Source organism: Odocoileus virginianus, unplaced genomic scaffold, assembly GCF_023699985.2.
Source record: "Odocoileus virginianus isolate 20LAN1187 ecotype Illinois unplaced genomic scaffold, Ovbor_1.2 Unplaced_Contig_1, whole genome shotgun sequence".
Taxonomy (NCBI): domain Eukaryota; kingdom Metazoa; phylum Chordata; class Mammalia; order Artiodactyla; family Cervidae; genus Odocoileus; species Odocoileus virginianus.
Window position 1 is genome coordinate 4,848,062 of NW_027224318.1, and position 18,240 is coordinate 4,866,301.

Genomic DNA, 18,240 nt, shown 5'->3' on the forward strand with positions numbered 1-18,240 from the left:
ACAGCTGTTAGCCAGATGACAGCCTGAAACAAACACTGTGAAAGACACTCAAAATTCTGATAGAAAACCTTCAGTCTTTGTGGCATGAAGAACCAGAAAACAAAGGTCAAAGTAACTACAGCCACTGGGAGGTCAAAGGGAGATCTTGGAAAGGAGAGAGCTAGTGATGGGGAGCCAAAATTCTGAGTGTAAACTCAGCCTGACCTCAGAACCACATATATATAGGACAGACTTCAACTAAGGATAAAGGAATTTAACTGACATTTGAGCTGCCATCGAAGAGTTGGAATCTAGTTTGACTCCAACCATGTTAATTGTCTGGTATAACAAAAACAAATAATTTTCAGAGAAACACAGAAAAACCCAGAGTCTCCACAATATACCATTCACAAAAGCCAGGACATAACCCAAAGTTACCCTATATGTTAAGAAAAAATGAAAATGACCGATTTAAAGTGAAGACAGTCAATGGAAATGAATCTTGAGATTACTCAGATGTTAGAATTAGCAGATAAGGATTTTAAAGTAGTTAGTATAATTATGCTTAAGCACTTAAGTGTTTAAAGAAAATACACTTGCAATTATGCTAAAGGAGTAAATAACAGAGAAACAGAAGCAAAAAAGAACAAAATGGAAATTTTAGAACTAAAAATACAATATTGAAATTTTTAAAAATTGCACTCAGTGGACTCAGTAGTAACATAAAGATGACAGAGGTCAGTGTACTTGAAGAGAAATCAATAGAAATTATACTATCAGAAGACTAAATAATAAAATGATTGCAAACATGAACACAGTCTCAGGGACCTGTGGGGCAGCATCAAAAAATCTTACATCTGTGTAATCAGAATCCCTAAAGGAGAGGAGAGAGAGAATGGTGAAGAACCGATATTTAGAAAAATAATGGTGGAAATCTCCCCAAATTTGGTGAAAGACATAAATTTACAGATTCAAGAAACTCCGCAAACTTCAAATGGGAAAAATATAAAGAAACACATGCCTAGGCACATAATAGTCAAACTGCAAAAAAAAAAAAAAAAAAAGAGAGAGATAAAATATTGAAAGCAAAGAGAGAAAAATGACACATTACACATCACAAATAGAGAAACAAAATTCAGATGACTACTGATTTCTGATCAGAGAACATGGAGGCCAGAATAGAATGGAACAACATCTAAAATGCTGTCAATCCAGAATTCCATAGTAAACAAAAATACCCTTCAAATAAAGGCCAAAAAAATTTTTTTTTCAGATAAATGAGAGCCAGGAAAATTCATTATCATTAGACCATATACTACAAGAAGTGCTAAGTGAATTTCTTCAAATTGAAGGGAAACGTCACCAGACCTTCAGGAAGAAATGAAGAATATTGAAAATGATAAACATCTTGATAAACATAGGGCTTCCCTGGTGACTCAGATGGTAAAGAATTTGCCTGCAGTGCAGGAGACCCAAGTTCAATCCCTGGATCAGGAAGATCCCCTGGAGAAGGGAATGGCAACCCACTCCAGTATTCTTGCCTGAAGAATCCCATGGACAGAGGAGACTGGTGGGTTCCACGGGGTTGCAGACTCAGACACAAATGAGCAACTAAAACTTTCACACTTTCCCTGGTGACTCAGACAGTAAAGAATCTGCCTGCAATGCAGGTTCAATCCTGAGTCAGGAAGATCTCTTGGAGAAGGGAATGGCTACCCACTCCAGTATTCTTGCCTGGAGAATCCCATGGACAGAGGAGCCTGATGGGCTACAGTCCATGGGGTCACAAAGAGTTGGACATGACTGAAGCCACTGAGCATGCAAACATAAAACCCTACTTTTAGTCTCAATTTCACAAGACCCTTTAAAGCAATGATTATAACATTGTCTAGTGGAGTTTCTGATCTTGTTAGTAATAATACATATGACAGCTAAACATAAAAGACAGAGGGTATAGGGACTTCTTTGACAGACCAATGGTTAAAACTCTGTGTGTCCGCTGCAGAGGGTGCAGGTTTGATCCTTGGTCAGGGAACTAAAGCCTGCATGCCACACAGCCAAAAAGAAGAAAAAAAAAACCCAGAAGGAGTGAGAGAGAAAATTTCTTGAACTGAACAAAAGTGAAAATACAGCATATGAACCTAAAAGCATTTTTTAAAAGACAGAGGGTATGTATAGATATGAATGGTTAAAGTTTCTACATTTTCCATGAAGTGGTACAATAGTACCTCTAAGTAGACTGCAAAAATATAAGGATGTATATTGTAATCTTTAGAGCAACCATTAATAATGCAAATAGACATACCTAAAGAGGCAGAAAAAATTAAAATTCAATTATAAAAAATATTAAATCAAAAGGAACAAAAACCAGAAGAACATAGAAAATAAAATCAAATGATAGTCCTAAATACACAACCATATCAAAAATTATGTTAAATGTTAAAGAAGTACACACTCTATTAAAAGGCAGATATTTTCAGATGGATAAAAAATGAAACACAAATTGTGTGCTATCTATAAGTGCACAAATACAAAGTAAGTGGTTGAAAAAAATATTATATATGTATATGTATACATACAGTAAGTATAAGAAAGCTAGAATTACTATATTAAAACCAGATAAAATAGATTAGAAGACAAAGAGTATTATCAGAAATAAGAAAGGCTATTTCATAATGATAAACAGGTTAGGATTAGAGGTATAGTCAGGAAGACATGACAACATATATATTCACTTAATAAACAAAGCAAAATGTGATGCAACTAAAGGGATAAATACACAATTTCACAATCCAAGTTAGAGATCTTAGCACCCCTTTAAACTAGGAAACAACCAAGAAAAAATCAGTAAAAATGTAAATGATCTGAACACTATCAACCACCTTGAGATTTAATTGATATTTTCAGTACAGCATATCCGACAAGTGTAGAATGCAAATTTTTTCAAGTGCACATGAAGCACCAAGGTTTTCAAGTGTATGAAACACTAAAATAGATCATACACTGGGATATAAATCAAATGTCCATAAATTTAAATGGATTGAAGTTAAACTGAATATATTCTGTAACCAGAATGAAATAAACATGAAATCAACAGCAATAATATATCTTAGATATATCCCAAATATTTGGGACTTAACAAGTACACTCCTGGGACTTCCCTGGTGGTCTAGTGGTTAAGACTTTGCCTTCCAATGCAGGGGGTGCAGGTTTGATCCCTGGTTGGGGAGCTAAGATCCCACATGCCTCATGGCCAAAAACCAAAACATAAACAGAAGCAATATTGTAACAAATTCAACAAAGGTCCACATCCAAAAACTCTTTAAAAAATAAACAAAAGAATACACTCCTGAATAATTCATGGATCATAGAAGAAAGTAGGAAATACTTTGAACTGCTGCTGATGAAAATACAACGTATCAAAAATTGCAGACTACAACTTAAAACAGTACATAGAAAGATATTTATAGCTTTTTATGACTATATTATTAATAGAAAAGAAGAAAGGTCTAATGTCAGTGGTCTATGGATCTCCCTTAAGAAGCTAAATAAGGAAGAACAAGGTAAACCCACAATAAATACAAGGAAGGAAATATTAATAATAAAGATAGCAAGAGCAAGCCAAGTCACTTCAGTTGTATTTGACTCTTTGCAACCCCATGGACTACAACCCACCAGGCTCCTCTGTCCATGGGATTTTCCAGGTGAGAATACTGGAGTGGGTTGCCATGCCCTCCTCCAGGGGATCTTCCTAACCCAGGGATCGAACCTGCATCTCCTGTGGCTCCTGCATTGCAGGCAGATTCTTTACCACTGAGCCACCAGGCAAGCCCAATAATAAAGATAAGATATTAACAAAATAAAAAATAAAAAATTAACAAAGCCAAAAATTGGTTCTTGGAAAGGATCAACAAACTGGAAAATATCCCTAGTTATACTGATCAATTAAAAAAGAGCTAGAAAAGAAAATTATCAATATCAAAAATGAAAGAGAGATTATCACTATAGATCAGAGACTGACAAACTGGTCAGCAAGGCAAATCGCACCAAGGGCCTATTCGGTAGGACTAAGTATGGCTTTTATATTTCATATATTAAATGGTGTGAAAAAGAAAGAAGGAAGGAAGACGGGAAGAAAGGAAGCAAGCAAAGCAAAGAAAAAATGTGCAGCAGAGGGAGACCATTTATAGCTTATGAAACCTAAAGTATTTACTATCTTCCTTCTACAGAAAAGTTTTGCTGACCACTCATAAATGTTATAGATGTTAAGAAATAATAGGAATGTTATGCACAACTTTTGCCAATAAACTTGAAAAGCTAACTGAAATAAATTCTTAGAAAAATATAACTAACCAAAATAGACATGAGATGAATCAGAACATCAGAAGGGCTCTACATCCATTAAACAAGTTGGATTTGGTATCACAATACTTCCCATAAAGAAATTTCAGACACAGAGTTTCCTAGTGAGCCCTATCAAGCATTTAATGAAGAAATAACACCAATGTCACACAAACTCTTTCTGAAATAGTTTTATAAAGTTGGCAAAACACCAACCCAAAGTCTGATAAAGAAACTAGAGGGAAAGAAAAACTCTCAGGAGCTTCTCCAGTGGCTCAGTGATAAAGAATCTGCCTGCCAATGCAAAAGATGCCAGTTCGATCCCTGATCTGGGAAGGTTGCACATGCCTTGGAGCAACTAAACCGGTGCACCACAATACTGAGCCTGTGCTGCAGAGCCCGTGCTCTGCAATGAGAAGCCACCACAATGAGAAGCCTGCACACCGCAACTAGAGAAAAATCTGTGTAGCCCCTAAGACCCAGTCCAGCCATAAACAAATAAATAATTTCAAACCTACATCTTTCATGAACATAAGTGCTAAAATACTTAACAAAATAGTATCAAGTTGAAAATACCACTATATAAAAATGATAAAACATCATAACCACTATGCAAAGATTGGTTTAACATCCTAAAATCAATGTAATTTACCATATTAGATAATGGACAAAAGCCAAATGATGTTTTCAAGAGATACAGAAAAAGCATTTAACAAAATTCAACAACCACTCACAGTAAAAATTTTCAGCAAACTAAGAACAGAAGAAAACTTCCTTAATCAAATAAAGGGTATTTAAAAAAACAAAACAAAAACATGGCTAATATCATAGTAATAGTAAAATAGTGAATACTTTTCTCCTGATATCAAGACAAGATGTTCACTTTCACCGCTTAGTCAACATTTTATTGCAAGTACTAATATCAAAATAAGTCCAAAAGAAGGAATAAAAGGAATAAAAATTAATGAGAAAGATGACTAATGTCACTATTTTCAGATGGCATTGCATAGAAAGGCCCAAATAATCTCTAAAACAACTACTACAGCTAATAAGTGAGTTTAGCAAGTCCATAGGATACAAAATTTAGATATATGATAGATGGATGGATAGATAGTGAGAGATTAGTGATAGATATAGCTTATCAATTTTATTTTTAAATACAGCAGATAATTGTACAATTTAATTTTAAATTAAATTTAAAAATAATTTCACTTGTACTAAGTCAAAAAAGAAAGACAAATATCATATGATATCACTTATATGTGGAATCTAAAATATGACACAAATGAACCCATCTATGAAACAGAATCATGGACATAGAGAGTAGACTGGTTGTTGTCAAGGGGGATGGGGTTGGGTGAGGGTTTGATTTGATGTACATTGGTATATACAGAATGGATAAACAATAAGGTCCTACTGTGTAGCACAGATAATTGTATTAAATATCCTGTGATAACCATAATGGAAAAGAACATGAAAAATAATGTACATATATATAGAGAGATATAATTGAATTATTTTGCTGTATAGCAGTATTTAATACATTGTAATTGGATGTGAGAGTTGGACTATAAAAAAAGCTGAGTGTCGAAGAACTGATGCTTTTGAACTGTGGTGCTGGAGAAGACTCTTGAGAATCACTTGGACTGCAAGGAGATCCAACCAGTCCATCCTAAAGAAGATCAGTCCTGAGTGTTCATTGGAAGGACTAATGTTGAAGCTGAAACTCCAATACTTTGGCCACCTCATGCGAAGAGCTGACTCATTTGAAAAGACTCTGATGCTGGGAAAGATTGAAGGCAGGAGGAGAAGGGGACAACAGAGGATGAGATGGTTGGATGGCATCACCGACTCAATGGACATGAGTTTGGGTAAACTCCAGGAGTTGGTGATGGACAGGGAGGCCTGGTGTCGCAAAGAGTCAGACATGACTGAGCAACTGAACTGAACTGAACTGAATTAAACTATACTTCAATAAAAAAAAATTTAATTCCATTTGCAACAGTATCAGAAAAAATATTTAGGATGAATTTAACAAAAGACAGGCAATACCTCTACATTTAGCACTTGTGGCTGATTCATGTCGATGTATGGCCAAAACCACCACAATATTGTAAAGTAGTTAGCCTCCAATTAAAATAAAAAATTAATTAAAAAAAAGAAAAATAAATAAATAGAAGGAAAAAAAACATTGCTGAGAGAAATTAAAATAGACCTGAATAAATGTTCCTGGATAAATATTACAAGATTCGATATTACTAAGTAATCAATTCTCCCAAAATTGTGCAATCCCGATTATAATCTTGGCAAGGTTTTTTTCTGCAAATTGACAAGCACATTTGAAAATTCACATGGACATACAAAAGACCTGGAATAACCACAGCAATCTTGAAAAAAAACAAAGTTGAAGGATTCCTACTACCTGATTCAAGACTACAGGAATAAAGATAGTGTGATATATATATACATATATATATATTTTTTTTGACAAAAAATCAATAGAACTGAACAGAAAGCTCAAAAATAAACCTACACAAAGAATTCCATGGAAGTCCAGTGGTTAGGGCTCTGTGCTCTCACTACCAGGGGCCCATGTTGGGGAACTAAGATCCCACAAGCCATGCAGTGAGGTCAAAATAGAATTTTTTTTTAATAGACCTACACTTACATGAGTATTTGATATTTTGTCAAAGGTGCCAAAGCAATTTATGGAGAAAGGAAAATCTTCAATAAATGATGCTGTAATAACTGGATTTCTAAATGGAACAAAATTAACTCCAAACCACACACCATACCACACCTAATACTATACAAAAAATTAAGTTCAATTAATTAGGATTATCATCCTAAATGTAAAAATTGAAACCATAGATCTTTTAAAGGAGAGAGTATCTTCATGATCTGTTGATAGGCAAAGATTTCTTAATCAAGTCATATATTGTTATTCATGAAAGAAAAAAAAAACTGATGAATTATACCTCACCAAAATTACAACTTAAGCTCATCAAAAGACACCACTTATCTAATAGATAGACCACAGAGAAAATATTTTCAAAACATGTATCTGACTTATATCCAGAAGTTGTAAAAAAAATACTTTCAACTCAATAAGAAGAAGACAAACAATCCAACTGAAAAATGGGCAAAAATTTTTTTTTCCATTTATTTTTATTAGTTGGAGGCTAATTACTTTACATCATTACAGTAGTTTTTGTCATACATTGAAATGAATTAGCCATGGATTTACATGTATTCCCCATCCCAGTCCCCCCTCCCACCTCCCTCTCCACCCGATCCCTCTGGGTCTTCCCAGTGCACCAGCCCCGAGCACTTGTCTCATGTACCCAACCTGGGCTGGTTATCTGTTTCACCCTAGATAATATACATGTTTCAATGCTGTTCTCTTGAAACATCCCACCCTCGCCTTCTCCCAGAGTCCACAAGTCTGTTCTATACATCTGAGTCTCTTTTTCTGTTTTGCATATAGGGTTATCGTTACCATCTTTCTAAAGTCCATATATATGTGTTAGTATACTGTAATGGTCTTTATCTTTCTGGCTTACTTCGCTCTGTATAATGGGCTCCAGTTTCATCCATCTCATTAGAACTGATTCAAATGAATTCTTTTTAATGGCTTTTTAATGGGCAAAAATTTTAACAGATATTTTACCAAAGATATAGAAAAGGCCAATACAAAAATGAAAAATCGCTCCATATCCTTAACCACTTTAAAAAGGAGTATGGTTGGTTCTTACAAATTTAAACATATAACTTATGAACCAGCAATTTCATTCATAGGTATTTACTCAGTTCAGTTCAGTTGCTCAGTCATGTCCGACTCTTTGCGACCCCATGAACCACAGCACGCCAGGCCTCCCTGTCCATCATCAACTCCCAGAGTTTACCCAAACTCATGTCCATTGAGTTGGTGATGCCATCCAACCATCTCATCCTCTGTCATCCCTTCTCCTCCTGCCTTCAATCTTTCCCAGCATCAGGGTCTTTTCAAATGAGTCAGCTCTTCGCATCAGGTGGCCAAAGTATTGGAGTTTCAGCTTCAACATCAGTCCTTCCAATGAACACCCAGGACCGATCTCCTTACTGAAGATAAACGGAAATATATATCCATACAAGGACTTTTACCTAAATCTTCAATGCAGCACTAAACACAATAGCCCCAAACTAGAAACAATCCAATCTGTGATATATCCATACAATGAAATATTAGTCAGCAATAAAATGAATAAACTATAGAAACAGAAGAATGAATCTCAAAAAAATCCTACTGTAGTACATAGAAGAAGCCTTATACAAGACAGTACATATCATATAATTCATTTATATAAAGTTCTAGAACAGGCAAAACTATGGTTAAAAAAAATCAGAACAGTGATAGGCAACAGAGGTAGCAGTCACAGGGATTAATGGGAACAGCCACAGGAGGATTTTCAGGAGGGATAATGGTGTTTTATATCTTGACATGGGTTTGAGTTACACAGATATACACATTTGTCGAAAATCAGAGAAAGTATACTTCAAATTTATGCTTTCCCCATATGCAAACTTTATAATTTTTTAAACTATGAATTTAAAAAGACTGCTCTCCCAAACTGTTCTGAGCCAGGGTTGGTGGACAAATGAGGTAGTGTGGAGTAGAGGAAAGGGTTCAGACTTTAAAACCAGCCAGACATAAATTTGACTTCTAGCTCAGTCATTAGGTTGTGTGTCTTTGGGAAAATTACTTAATTTCTCTGTTTCCTATGTGTACAGATGAAATAGTAGCACAATGCCCAGCATATAGTAAGTGCTCCATAAATGGTTTGTGTTAGTTGCTCAGTCATGTCCAACTCTTTGTGACCCCATGGACTACAACCTGCCAGGCTTCTCTGTCTACTGGCTTTCTCAGGCAAGAATACTGGAGTGGGTTGCTATTTCCTTCTTCAGGGGATCTTCTAGATCCAGGGATTGATCCCCGGTTTCCTCCTGGGAGGAATTCTGTATCCACTGAGCCACCATAAATGGTAGTTATTGATAAACTGACCTTTGAGATGATTTGGGGTCACAGGGCCAAAAGCAGTATTATTGCATACCTCATGGACACCGTTCCAACCAAGCTGTTGGCTTACTAAGGGTTATGCATGAATCTTCCCTGGGATATTTGTATTTTCATAAGGCTACATGAAGGTTAAAAAAGTACCCCATCTCCTTCCAAGGAGTAGATGAATGAAGATTAGGAGCAGTGTTTGGCTGATTTGCTCTCACTACCCTGAGCTCCACTCACCTCAGGCTCTGTGCCTTCTTCATAGGAGAGAATGCTGAAGGCCATGCCTTCAAATGTGTGGTACACCCGTAGGACAGCCAAAGCCAGCCTGGCCACCGTCAGATTTGTTGTCCTCCCAGGAAACTCCATCTTGTGATCAGCACACTCAATTATCCTCATAATTCTGCAAGGAATAACAGGTAGAGAAGAGTATTCTTAGCTTTTGAATGTAAAACCCATCCTCCTTACAAAATATCCTCTACATAAAATTTTCTTTGAGATTTAATCACTATCTTTATATTGCTTAGAAATTACTAGATAAGAGCATAGGCTTTGGAGTCAAAGCAGCTGAAATTTAAAGCTTAGTTGCTCTAATTTCTAACTGTGTGGGCAAATCAAATGACCTCATCAAGCATCAGCCTCCTCATTTGCAAAGTTAATAATATGAGCACTCATCTCAAAAGAATGTATTAAAGATTAGATGAAATTGATATATGTAAAGCCAGATGCTGCAGGGTCTCATTAGCCAAGAAATTTGGATTTTAGTCTATATGTAACAGAAGTCTTCTGAGTGTTTTTAAAAGCAAGACAATAACATGATCTGATATATGCATTAAAAGATCATTCTGTAGAAGATAGACCGCAGAGAGGCAAGAGCAGAGGCTGGGAGATCAGTTAAGAGGTTATTGTAGAAGGTCAGCTGAGAGAAAAGGAGCTAGGCCTAGAGTGGTAGTGGTGACAATGGAGAGAAGTAGATGGTTTCCAGGAAAAATATGCCAGTAAATGTGGAAACCTCAGAAGTGGCCATGGGACTGGATAAGTTCAGCTTTCATTCCAATCCCAAAGAAGGGCAATGCCAAAGAACATTCAAACTACCACACAATTGTGCTTATTTCATATGCTAGCATGGTAATGCTCAGAATCCTTGAGGCTAGGCTTCAACAGTACAAGAACCAAGAACTTTTAGATGTACAAGCTGGATTTAGAAAAGGCAGAGGAACCAGAGATCAAATTGCCAACATCCATTGGATCATAGAAAAAGCAAGGGAATTCCAGAAAAACATCTACTTCTGCTTCATTGACTACACTAAAGCCTTTGACTGTGTGGATCACAACAAACTGTGGAAAATTCTTAAAGAGATGGGAATACCAGACCACCTTACCTGCCTCCTGAGAAACCTGTATGTGGGTCAAGAAGCAACAGTTAGAACCAGACATGGAACATGGACTGGTTCATAAATTGGGAAAGGAGTACATCAAGGCTGTATATTGTCACCCTGCTTACCTATCTATATGTAGAATACATTGTGGAAAATGCCGGGCGGGATGAAACACAAGCTGGAATCAAGATTGCTGGGAGAAATATCAATAACCTCAGATATGCAGATGATACCACCCTTATGGCAGAAAGCCAAGAGGAACTGAAGAGCCTCTTGATGAAGGTGAAAGAAGAGAGTGAAAAAGCTGGTTTAAAACTCAACATTCAAAAAATGAAGATCATGGCATTTGGTCCTATCACTTCATGGCAAATAGATGGGGGGAAAATGGAAACAGTGACAGACTTTATTTTCTTGGGCTCCAAAACCACTGCAGATGGTGACTGCAGCCATGAAATTAAAAGACGCTTGCTCCTTGGAAGAAAAGCTATGACAAACCTAGACAGCAGAGACATCACTTTGCTGACAAAGGTCCATATAGTCAAAGCTATGGTTTTTCCAGTAGTCATGTATGGATGTGAGATGGTGCTATGTCACTTTTGTCATGTCTCTTTTCGACCCTATGGACTGTAGCCCACCAGGCTTCTCTGTCCATGGGGATTCTCCAGGCAAGAATACTGGAGTGGGTTGCCATGCCCTCCTCCAGGGGATCTTCCCAACCCAGGGATCAAACCTGTGTCTCTTATGTCTCCTGCATTGGCAGGTGGATTCTTTACCAGTAGTGCCACCTGGGAAGCCTGGGATGTGAGAGTTGAACCATAAAGAAGGCTGAGCACCGAAGAATTGATGCTTTCAACTGTGGTGCTGGAGAAGACTCTTGAGAGTCCCTTGGACAGCAAGGAGATCAAACCAGTCCATCCTAAAGGAAATCAACCCTGAATATTCATTGGAAGGACTGATGCTGAAGCTGAAGCTCCAATACTTTGGCCACCTGATGTGAAGAGCCAACTCACTGGAAAAGACCCTGATGCTGGGAAAGATTGAGGGCAGGAGGAGAAGGGGTGACAGAGGATGAGATGGTTGGATGGCATCACTGACTCAATGGACATGAATTTGAGCAAACTCTGGGAGATAGTGAAGGACAGGGAAGCCTGGTGTGCTGCAGTCCATGGGGTCACAAAGAGTTGGACACAACACAGGGAAGTAATTAGTGTCCTCAAGTTTTTTTGCTTGAGCATTGGGTGGATGCACTATGTAGAAATGGGGAACATTGGGGAACACCAGGAAATTGAACATTTGACTTGGGATAACTATTTATTTGGAAAGTTGCTGTCATTAAGGTTCAGTTAGAATTTGAATGCATTCTTTCACAATTGAGATTCCAAGAGGATGACCCCATCATGTTGTACTAACGAAGCATTCAACCCATAGCCACCTGACCTTTAGAACTATTAATGCCTGTATGCAAAGGGATTAACAATATATATTTTAAATATTTTGAAATAACTTATTTTACCAAAGTACTAGTACTTACTTGTTGCTTACTTCATGCAGATCAGATGCTGAATTGTTTTGTTTTCCCAAAGCAGCACTGATTATTTGTAATATAGTCTGGGTTAGGTTTATACTTATCGCATCACATTGTGAAATATCAGATACTTTCGAAACAATAATCTTTGTTTCTTCTTCATCCAGAAGAGGGGATTCATTGATTAAATTTTAAATGTGCTCTGCAACATCATTTACATTTTCTGGGGAAAGAAAATTGAAATATAAAAGCTGCTGCATTACCTAGTTTTGGGCCATGCTGGTCTGCTTCTTCCCCTTTAAAAAGTAAAGGCAGTAAAATGGAAACATATACCAAGTTAACAAAATTTGTGAAGGAAACACTGGACTTCAATTTCTACAATTGATGGAGTCCCAGAAAGTAGCACATAAGTCAAATTTTTATTCACTAAATCCTTTTTTAAATACTCCCCTAGGGAAACCTTTCTTGTCACTAAAGATTATCTTGCAATTAGATTCTAATTAAGTTAAGACTTTTGAGTATTGGATTGAGTTAAGTAGATCCCATCTGTACTCAAATATCACACTCACTCTATGCTTTCATAATCAAGGATGGTGCTTATGTTGTTCTGTCAAGAACCAGCAACGTGCAGAACAAAAGCAAATATGGACCACATAACAATAAAGAGCACTTCAGGTTTTTCTAGAGAGTAAGAACAATAGATAATAATTCACCCACTCTTTTCTTCACTTTTTATTATGGAAATTTTTAAATATGCACAAAAGTAGAAAGAATAGTATAATGAATCTCAATGTACCTCATGAATCACCTAGCTTCAACAAGTGTCAATGAAGAGCTAATCTTATTTTATCTACAATTCCACCTACCTTCTCCCAACCCCAGATTATTTTAAAGCAACCCCCAGACATCATATCATTTCATCCATGAACACTTCAGAATGCATCTCTAAAACAAAGGACTATAATTATCCTCCAGATAAAAATAAAATATAATAAAATAAAAAACTTTGTCAGAACCACAATACCAAGATCATATCTTTTAAAAGTTTATAATAATACTCAATATTATCAAATATCCAGTCAGTGTTCAAAAGTCCTCATGTCTCGTAAGTGCTTTTTAAAAGTAGCTTTTTGTTGGGATCATCACCCACTGTTAAACAGCTTTATTAGACAAATACAAAACTAGGCTTTAGTTTGATATAACCTATATGAAGCAGTATTCTTGTCTGGAGAAACCCATGGACAGAGGAACCTGACAAGCTATAGTCCACGGGGTCGCAAGAGTCAGACATGACTTAGCAGCTAGAAAGAGAGAGAGAGAGAGATGAAGCTGGGCTCCCTTGTGGTGCCCTCCCAGCTTAAAACACTCACATTCAAGTCCAATAACTAAAATATAATGGAAAATAATTGAAAAATAATGTGAAAGCCAACAATAAATGATTTTTGAGAAATTTCTTTAAAAAAGAAAAATACGGTCTGTTGAGAAAAATTCCAGAGAGAGATTACATTCATAACACACTTAACCCAAGTTACATTACAAATGACCAACTCTTTGTCTCACTGTTTCTCTCTCTCTCTGCATCCTCCACAGTTGGCAGCATCTCTCCAAACCCCTCTCTCCTACCCTAAGCGCCCCACAATTTTATCCCCAACATAGCTTACAAAGGCCATTTTTTTCTTTCTCCCATTCCTCTCTCATTTCTTGCTTTAATCTGTCTGTCTGTCTCTCTCTCTCTTTAGTCCGTTCTTATCAACATAAATTAAATAATCTTAACTGAGATCCTCTCAATTGTCCCTCTTTAACCATTACCCCAATATGTCCAGCAATGGCAGGAAAATAGAGCATGCTCAGTCACAGATATTTCTACTGCTCTTATTAAATTGTCCAGGCTTTGTTGTAAATGGGAGCTGCCTCCCTGGGTCATTATTCTTTGCGTTTCAGTGATGGGACTTCACTTCATGCACTCTCTGCTGTGGCCAAATGAAAGTAAACAATAGGCCAATGGGAGACTATTACATATTGTGGAAGATTTTTCATTGGCGGTTGTATGGTTTTTAAGCAAAATTCAAGACAAATTACATGCATTGTGTAAAAATTCTAAGTTCCCAAGCAAAAGCAATAAAAGCAGTCCTCCCTTATTAGCTGTAGAATAAATAACCTCCATTGCTTGAAGTAGTTAAAATTAATCTGCCAGTAATTACAATAATGAAAACAAGAACATCAGTTATTCACTGAGCAACTTCTATAAGCCAGTGTTCTAGTTATCTACTGCTGCAGAACAAACAACCCCAAAACTTAATGACTTAAGACAACAGTTAATTGTTATCTCTCATTGTTCTCTGTGTTGATAAACCTCAGGTGAGCACTTCTCATTTGGAGTCTCTCATGTAGGTGCAGTCAGATGACAGGTGGGACTGGAGTCATCTGAAGGTTAGACTGGCCTGAAAGTCCAGGATGGCTCCCTCACATGCCTGGCAGTTGAGGCTACCATGGACTGGTCAGTTGAGGTTGTTGTCCTTGAGTCAGCTGAGGCTCTTCCCTACACATGACCTCTCCCGCTGGCTTAGGCTCAGTGGTACACTGGATCTGGTTTATGGTGTACTGGAGCCAGCTTGTATCAACTTTTGAGAACCAATTGTTATATTTTCAGGAATTTTGTGAGCCATTATTAAGAGTTAAATTACATAAACTTACAATTAAATAAAGCATATTACAAATAATAGTGATAATCAGAACTCATTACTTCCTAATTATTCTACTGCATTTTAATAATCTATGCTCTTGTGATTGTTTACATCTACTGTATTCATGCATCTCTTACCAACTTTATGTTCAGTGCTATATGTTGTAGTTTGTGTTCAGCCTTGGGAGGAGTATTACAGCAAAGAAATCAGCAAATGCTACAGATTTATTACTTTTTTCCCATTGAGCTTGCCATTAAACATTTTCCAGCACACCACTGTTTGGGCTTTTGGAGTCTGGGTTCTGAGAGGATGAGAATGTACTAATAGAAAGGAAGGAGAAGATTCCAGTCTTCTTAAAAGTTAGTTCCATAAGTGGCACAGTAGTCACTACTGCCCAATTCTATTGGGTTAAGCAGTCACAAGGTAGCTCTGATTCTACTCTCAGCTGACAAGGAAGGAATGAATCGATGGTGGCTACTTTGGAGACAAGATACCATAGCAGGGCCATATACATACATTTTTTTCCATCTCACCATCACCTTAAACCTATGTGGTAGGTACTAATATTGTCTTTTATACAGATTAAGAAATTAAGACACAGACATTCTAACCCAGATTTTAATCCAGGCCTACTTGATTCCAAAGCTAGTGTTCTTCAATATCATTTCCTACTACAGCATTTGTGCCTTTGTCCCTTTTCTCCATGGTGTTGGGTGTTGGAGCAGCTGTACTTTGCAGGCCTTCTCCCTGACATCCTGAGAATTACATCATTCTGTGTCAGTCACATACTCTTCTACCCTGATGGTGGAATGAACACAGACAGGAGACAACTTTGTGAAAAGTTCTAGCCAACTTCAGAGAGTGAAGCAGCCTCAACATCATAGAGGTAACAAAAATTCAGCACAATGAAGAATCTACAGAACTTTGACATAAGGGTGGTTTTTCTAACTGTGATATTAAGGAGTTTTGTGAATTGAGAATTTAAGTGGGGAAGTGATGAGTTTTCTCCAATCAAGATATCTCACACTTGTCAGCAAGATTGAAAGCTAAAGAAAAATTGTTTCAATGTGAATGCATTTTTCTTTCCTTAACTGTACTCATTTGTCATTAAGCTTCTACCTTGCAAGGTGAAAGATTCTTCCAAAGTTAATAAATTTGATAGTTTATTTTTCAGTTATATACATATAGTCACCCTCTCACTCTTCTGTTTCTCTGCAGATTTTTTTTAAATAAAGTGACTTCTGACAGTTAATTTTCTAAAAATCCCAATCCAATGCCACGCTTTTGTTGTTGTGGTGGTTTTTTGTTATTTTTTCTTCCACAGAGAAAATTCTATTAGCATGTCTAAGAAAAATGTGTCACTCAGAAGGAGGGAGACCAACAGGAAGCACAGACCTTTCTATCTTGCCACCCACTCACTTCAAGCTGCAACACTCTCTCTTGCCCTGACTCATGATTTCAGATGGAGAAACCATCAGAGATGTGCTTGCTTTTCTAATTCTCTAGGTATTCCTTGCCTAGGATCTCGAATTTAAGTCTTCTGTAAAAAGACAAGACTCAGAAGTTCACTGCCTCAAGGTTCTTCCCTGGCCCTTTTGCAGGGTACTGGAATGCCTACATCTCAATTTCTAACTCTTCATGATGGGAGGAAACCACTGTATGCAGTAGAGCAATGCCTGACAGGATGTGCATAAGCCGAAATTCTGTGTGGAAAACTTTATGTATAATTTAAAAAACACTGACAAGCAGAGGCAGGACTTTCAGGATAGTGTAGTAAGGAGAGGCTTAGGGAAACGTTCACCAAGAGAGATCTCTGGTGCTGGTCAAAGTTAGCTAAGATAATCATTCAAAGTCTCTGGAGTTTGATGGGAGATCTTACAGCAGACTGACAAGCATTTATTGAAGAAAATCTACAGAAATTTGTCAAGTGCAGTGGTGGGCCATGGTATCTGAGCTAGGAACTGCATGCATCCTCCACAGATCTGCCTTGTGAACAAATAGTTCCACTGGGCTAGGCAGCTGAGTGGCACTTACCATCTCCCCCAGGTCCCTGAGATGGAAGAAGTATTCTGAGTGGATTTGATGGCAAGTGAACGTTTGCAGTTTCCACCTTTCCAACTCTGGGCTATTGAAGATCCATAGTAGGCAGTGGCAGCAGCTGAGTGTGAGCAGTAAGTCCCTCTTGTGCCCAAGTGCACACATACAACTCCTGTTGCATAGAGAAGACCCTAGTGAAGTACCTGGTGAAGGGCATATTCACCACCACCACCACCCCCAAGTTTTTGCCCCATAGGACAGATATTTTGCCCAGAGGAGGCTAGAAGAAAGGCTCAAAGATTGGGAATACTCTTCTCCTAACAAGGGCACAGACTTTAATTGGATCAAACTGTGGAGCAATTTATACCCTAGGGTTTTGTAAAAAAAATGACAGAGCACTCAACTATCAACTAGGATGTTAACAACTGGCTGTGATACCAACAGGGGCAGGCCAGCCAGAAGCTCAGTGGGGAAATCAGAAATAGAGAGAACTCAGCTAGAGCCACAGTCATTCCTAGTGCTCAAGGAAAATGTGTACATCTCCAAGGCTGTATCAACTGCAGGGGAAACAGACTTCACCAAACTGGTCTAACCAATGTCATTTTTTACAGAGATAGAGTAAACAATTCTAAAATTCATATGGAACCAGAAAAAAACCCTGAACAGCCAAATTGACCTTGAGAAAGTAGATCAAAGGCATTGTACTCCTTGATGTAAAAATATATTAAAAAGCAACAGTAATCAAAACAGTATGAAGTTTGTATGAAGACAGGCATATAAATCAATGAAATAGAATAGAAAGCCCAGAAATAAATCCATATATCATCTGACGTTCAACAAGGATGCCAAGAATACACAGTGACGTTCAACAAGGATGTCAAGAATATACAATGGGCGAAGAGAGTCTCTTAAACAAATGGGAAACTGGATATCCACATACAAAAGAATGAAGTTGGACCTTTATCTTATACTACACACAAAAATCAACTCTAAGTGGATTTAAGACTTAAAGCTTTAAAACTCCTAGAAGAAAACATAAGATAAAAGCTTCATGATATTGATCTTGGCAGTGATTTCTTGGATGTGACACCAAAAGCACAGATGACAAAACCAAAAGTAAGCAAGTTGGACTACATCAAACTAAAAGCTTCTGCACAGCAAAGGAAATAATCAACAGAGTGAAAAGACAACCTACAGAACGGGAGAAAATATTTGCAAACCATGAATCTGATTAGGGATTAATTTCCAAAATAT

At 37.3% G+C, this 18,240-nt stretch overlaps 1 protein-coding gene across 1 annotated transcript in view; it reads right to left on the reverse strand.

The window, feature by feature from the left end:
* The window catches only part of ADGRG4 (adhesion G protein-coupled receptor G4), a 99,189-nt gene that overhangs the window by 23,024 nt on the left and 57,925 nt on the right, over nucleotides 1-18,240 (reverse strand). The window contains 2 exon segments of the mRNA XM_070463247.1: nucleotides 9,602-9,764; nucleotides 12,272-12,488. Of these exon segments, the coding sequence (XP_070319348.1) occupies nucleotides 9,602-9,764; nucleotides 12,272-12,488 (380 nt within the window).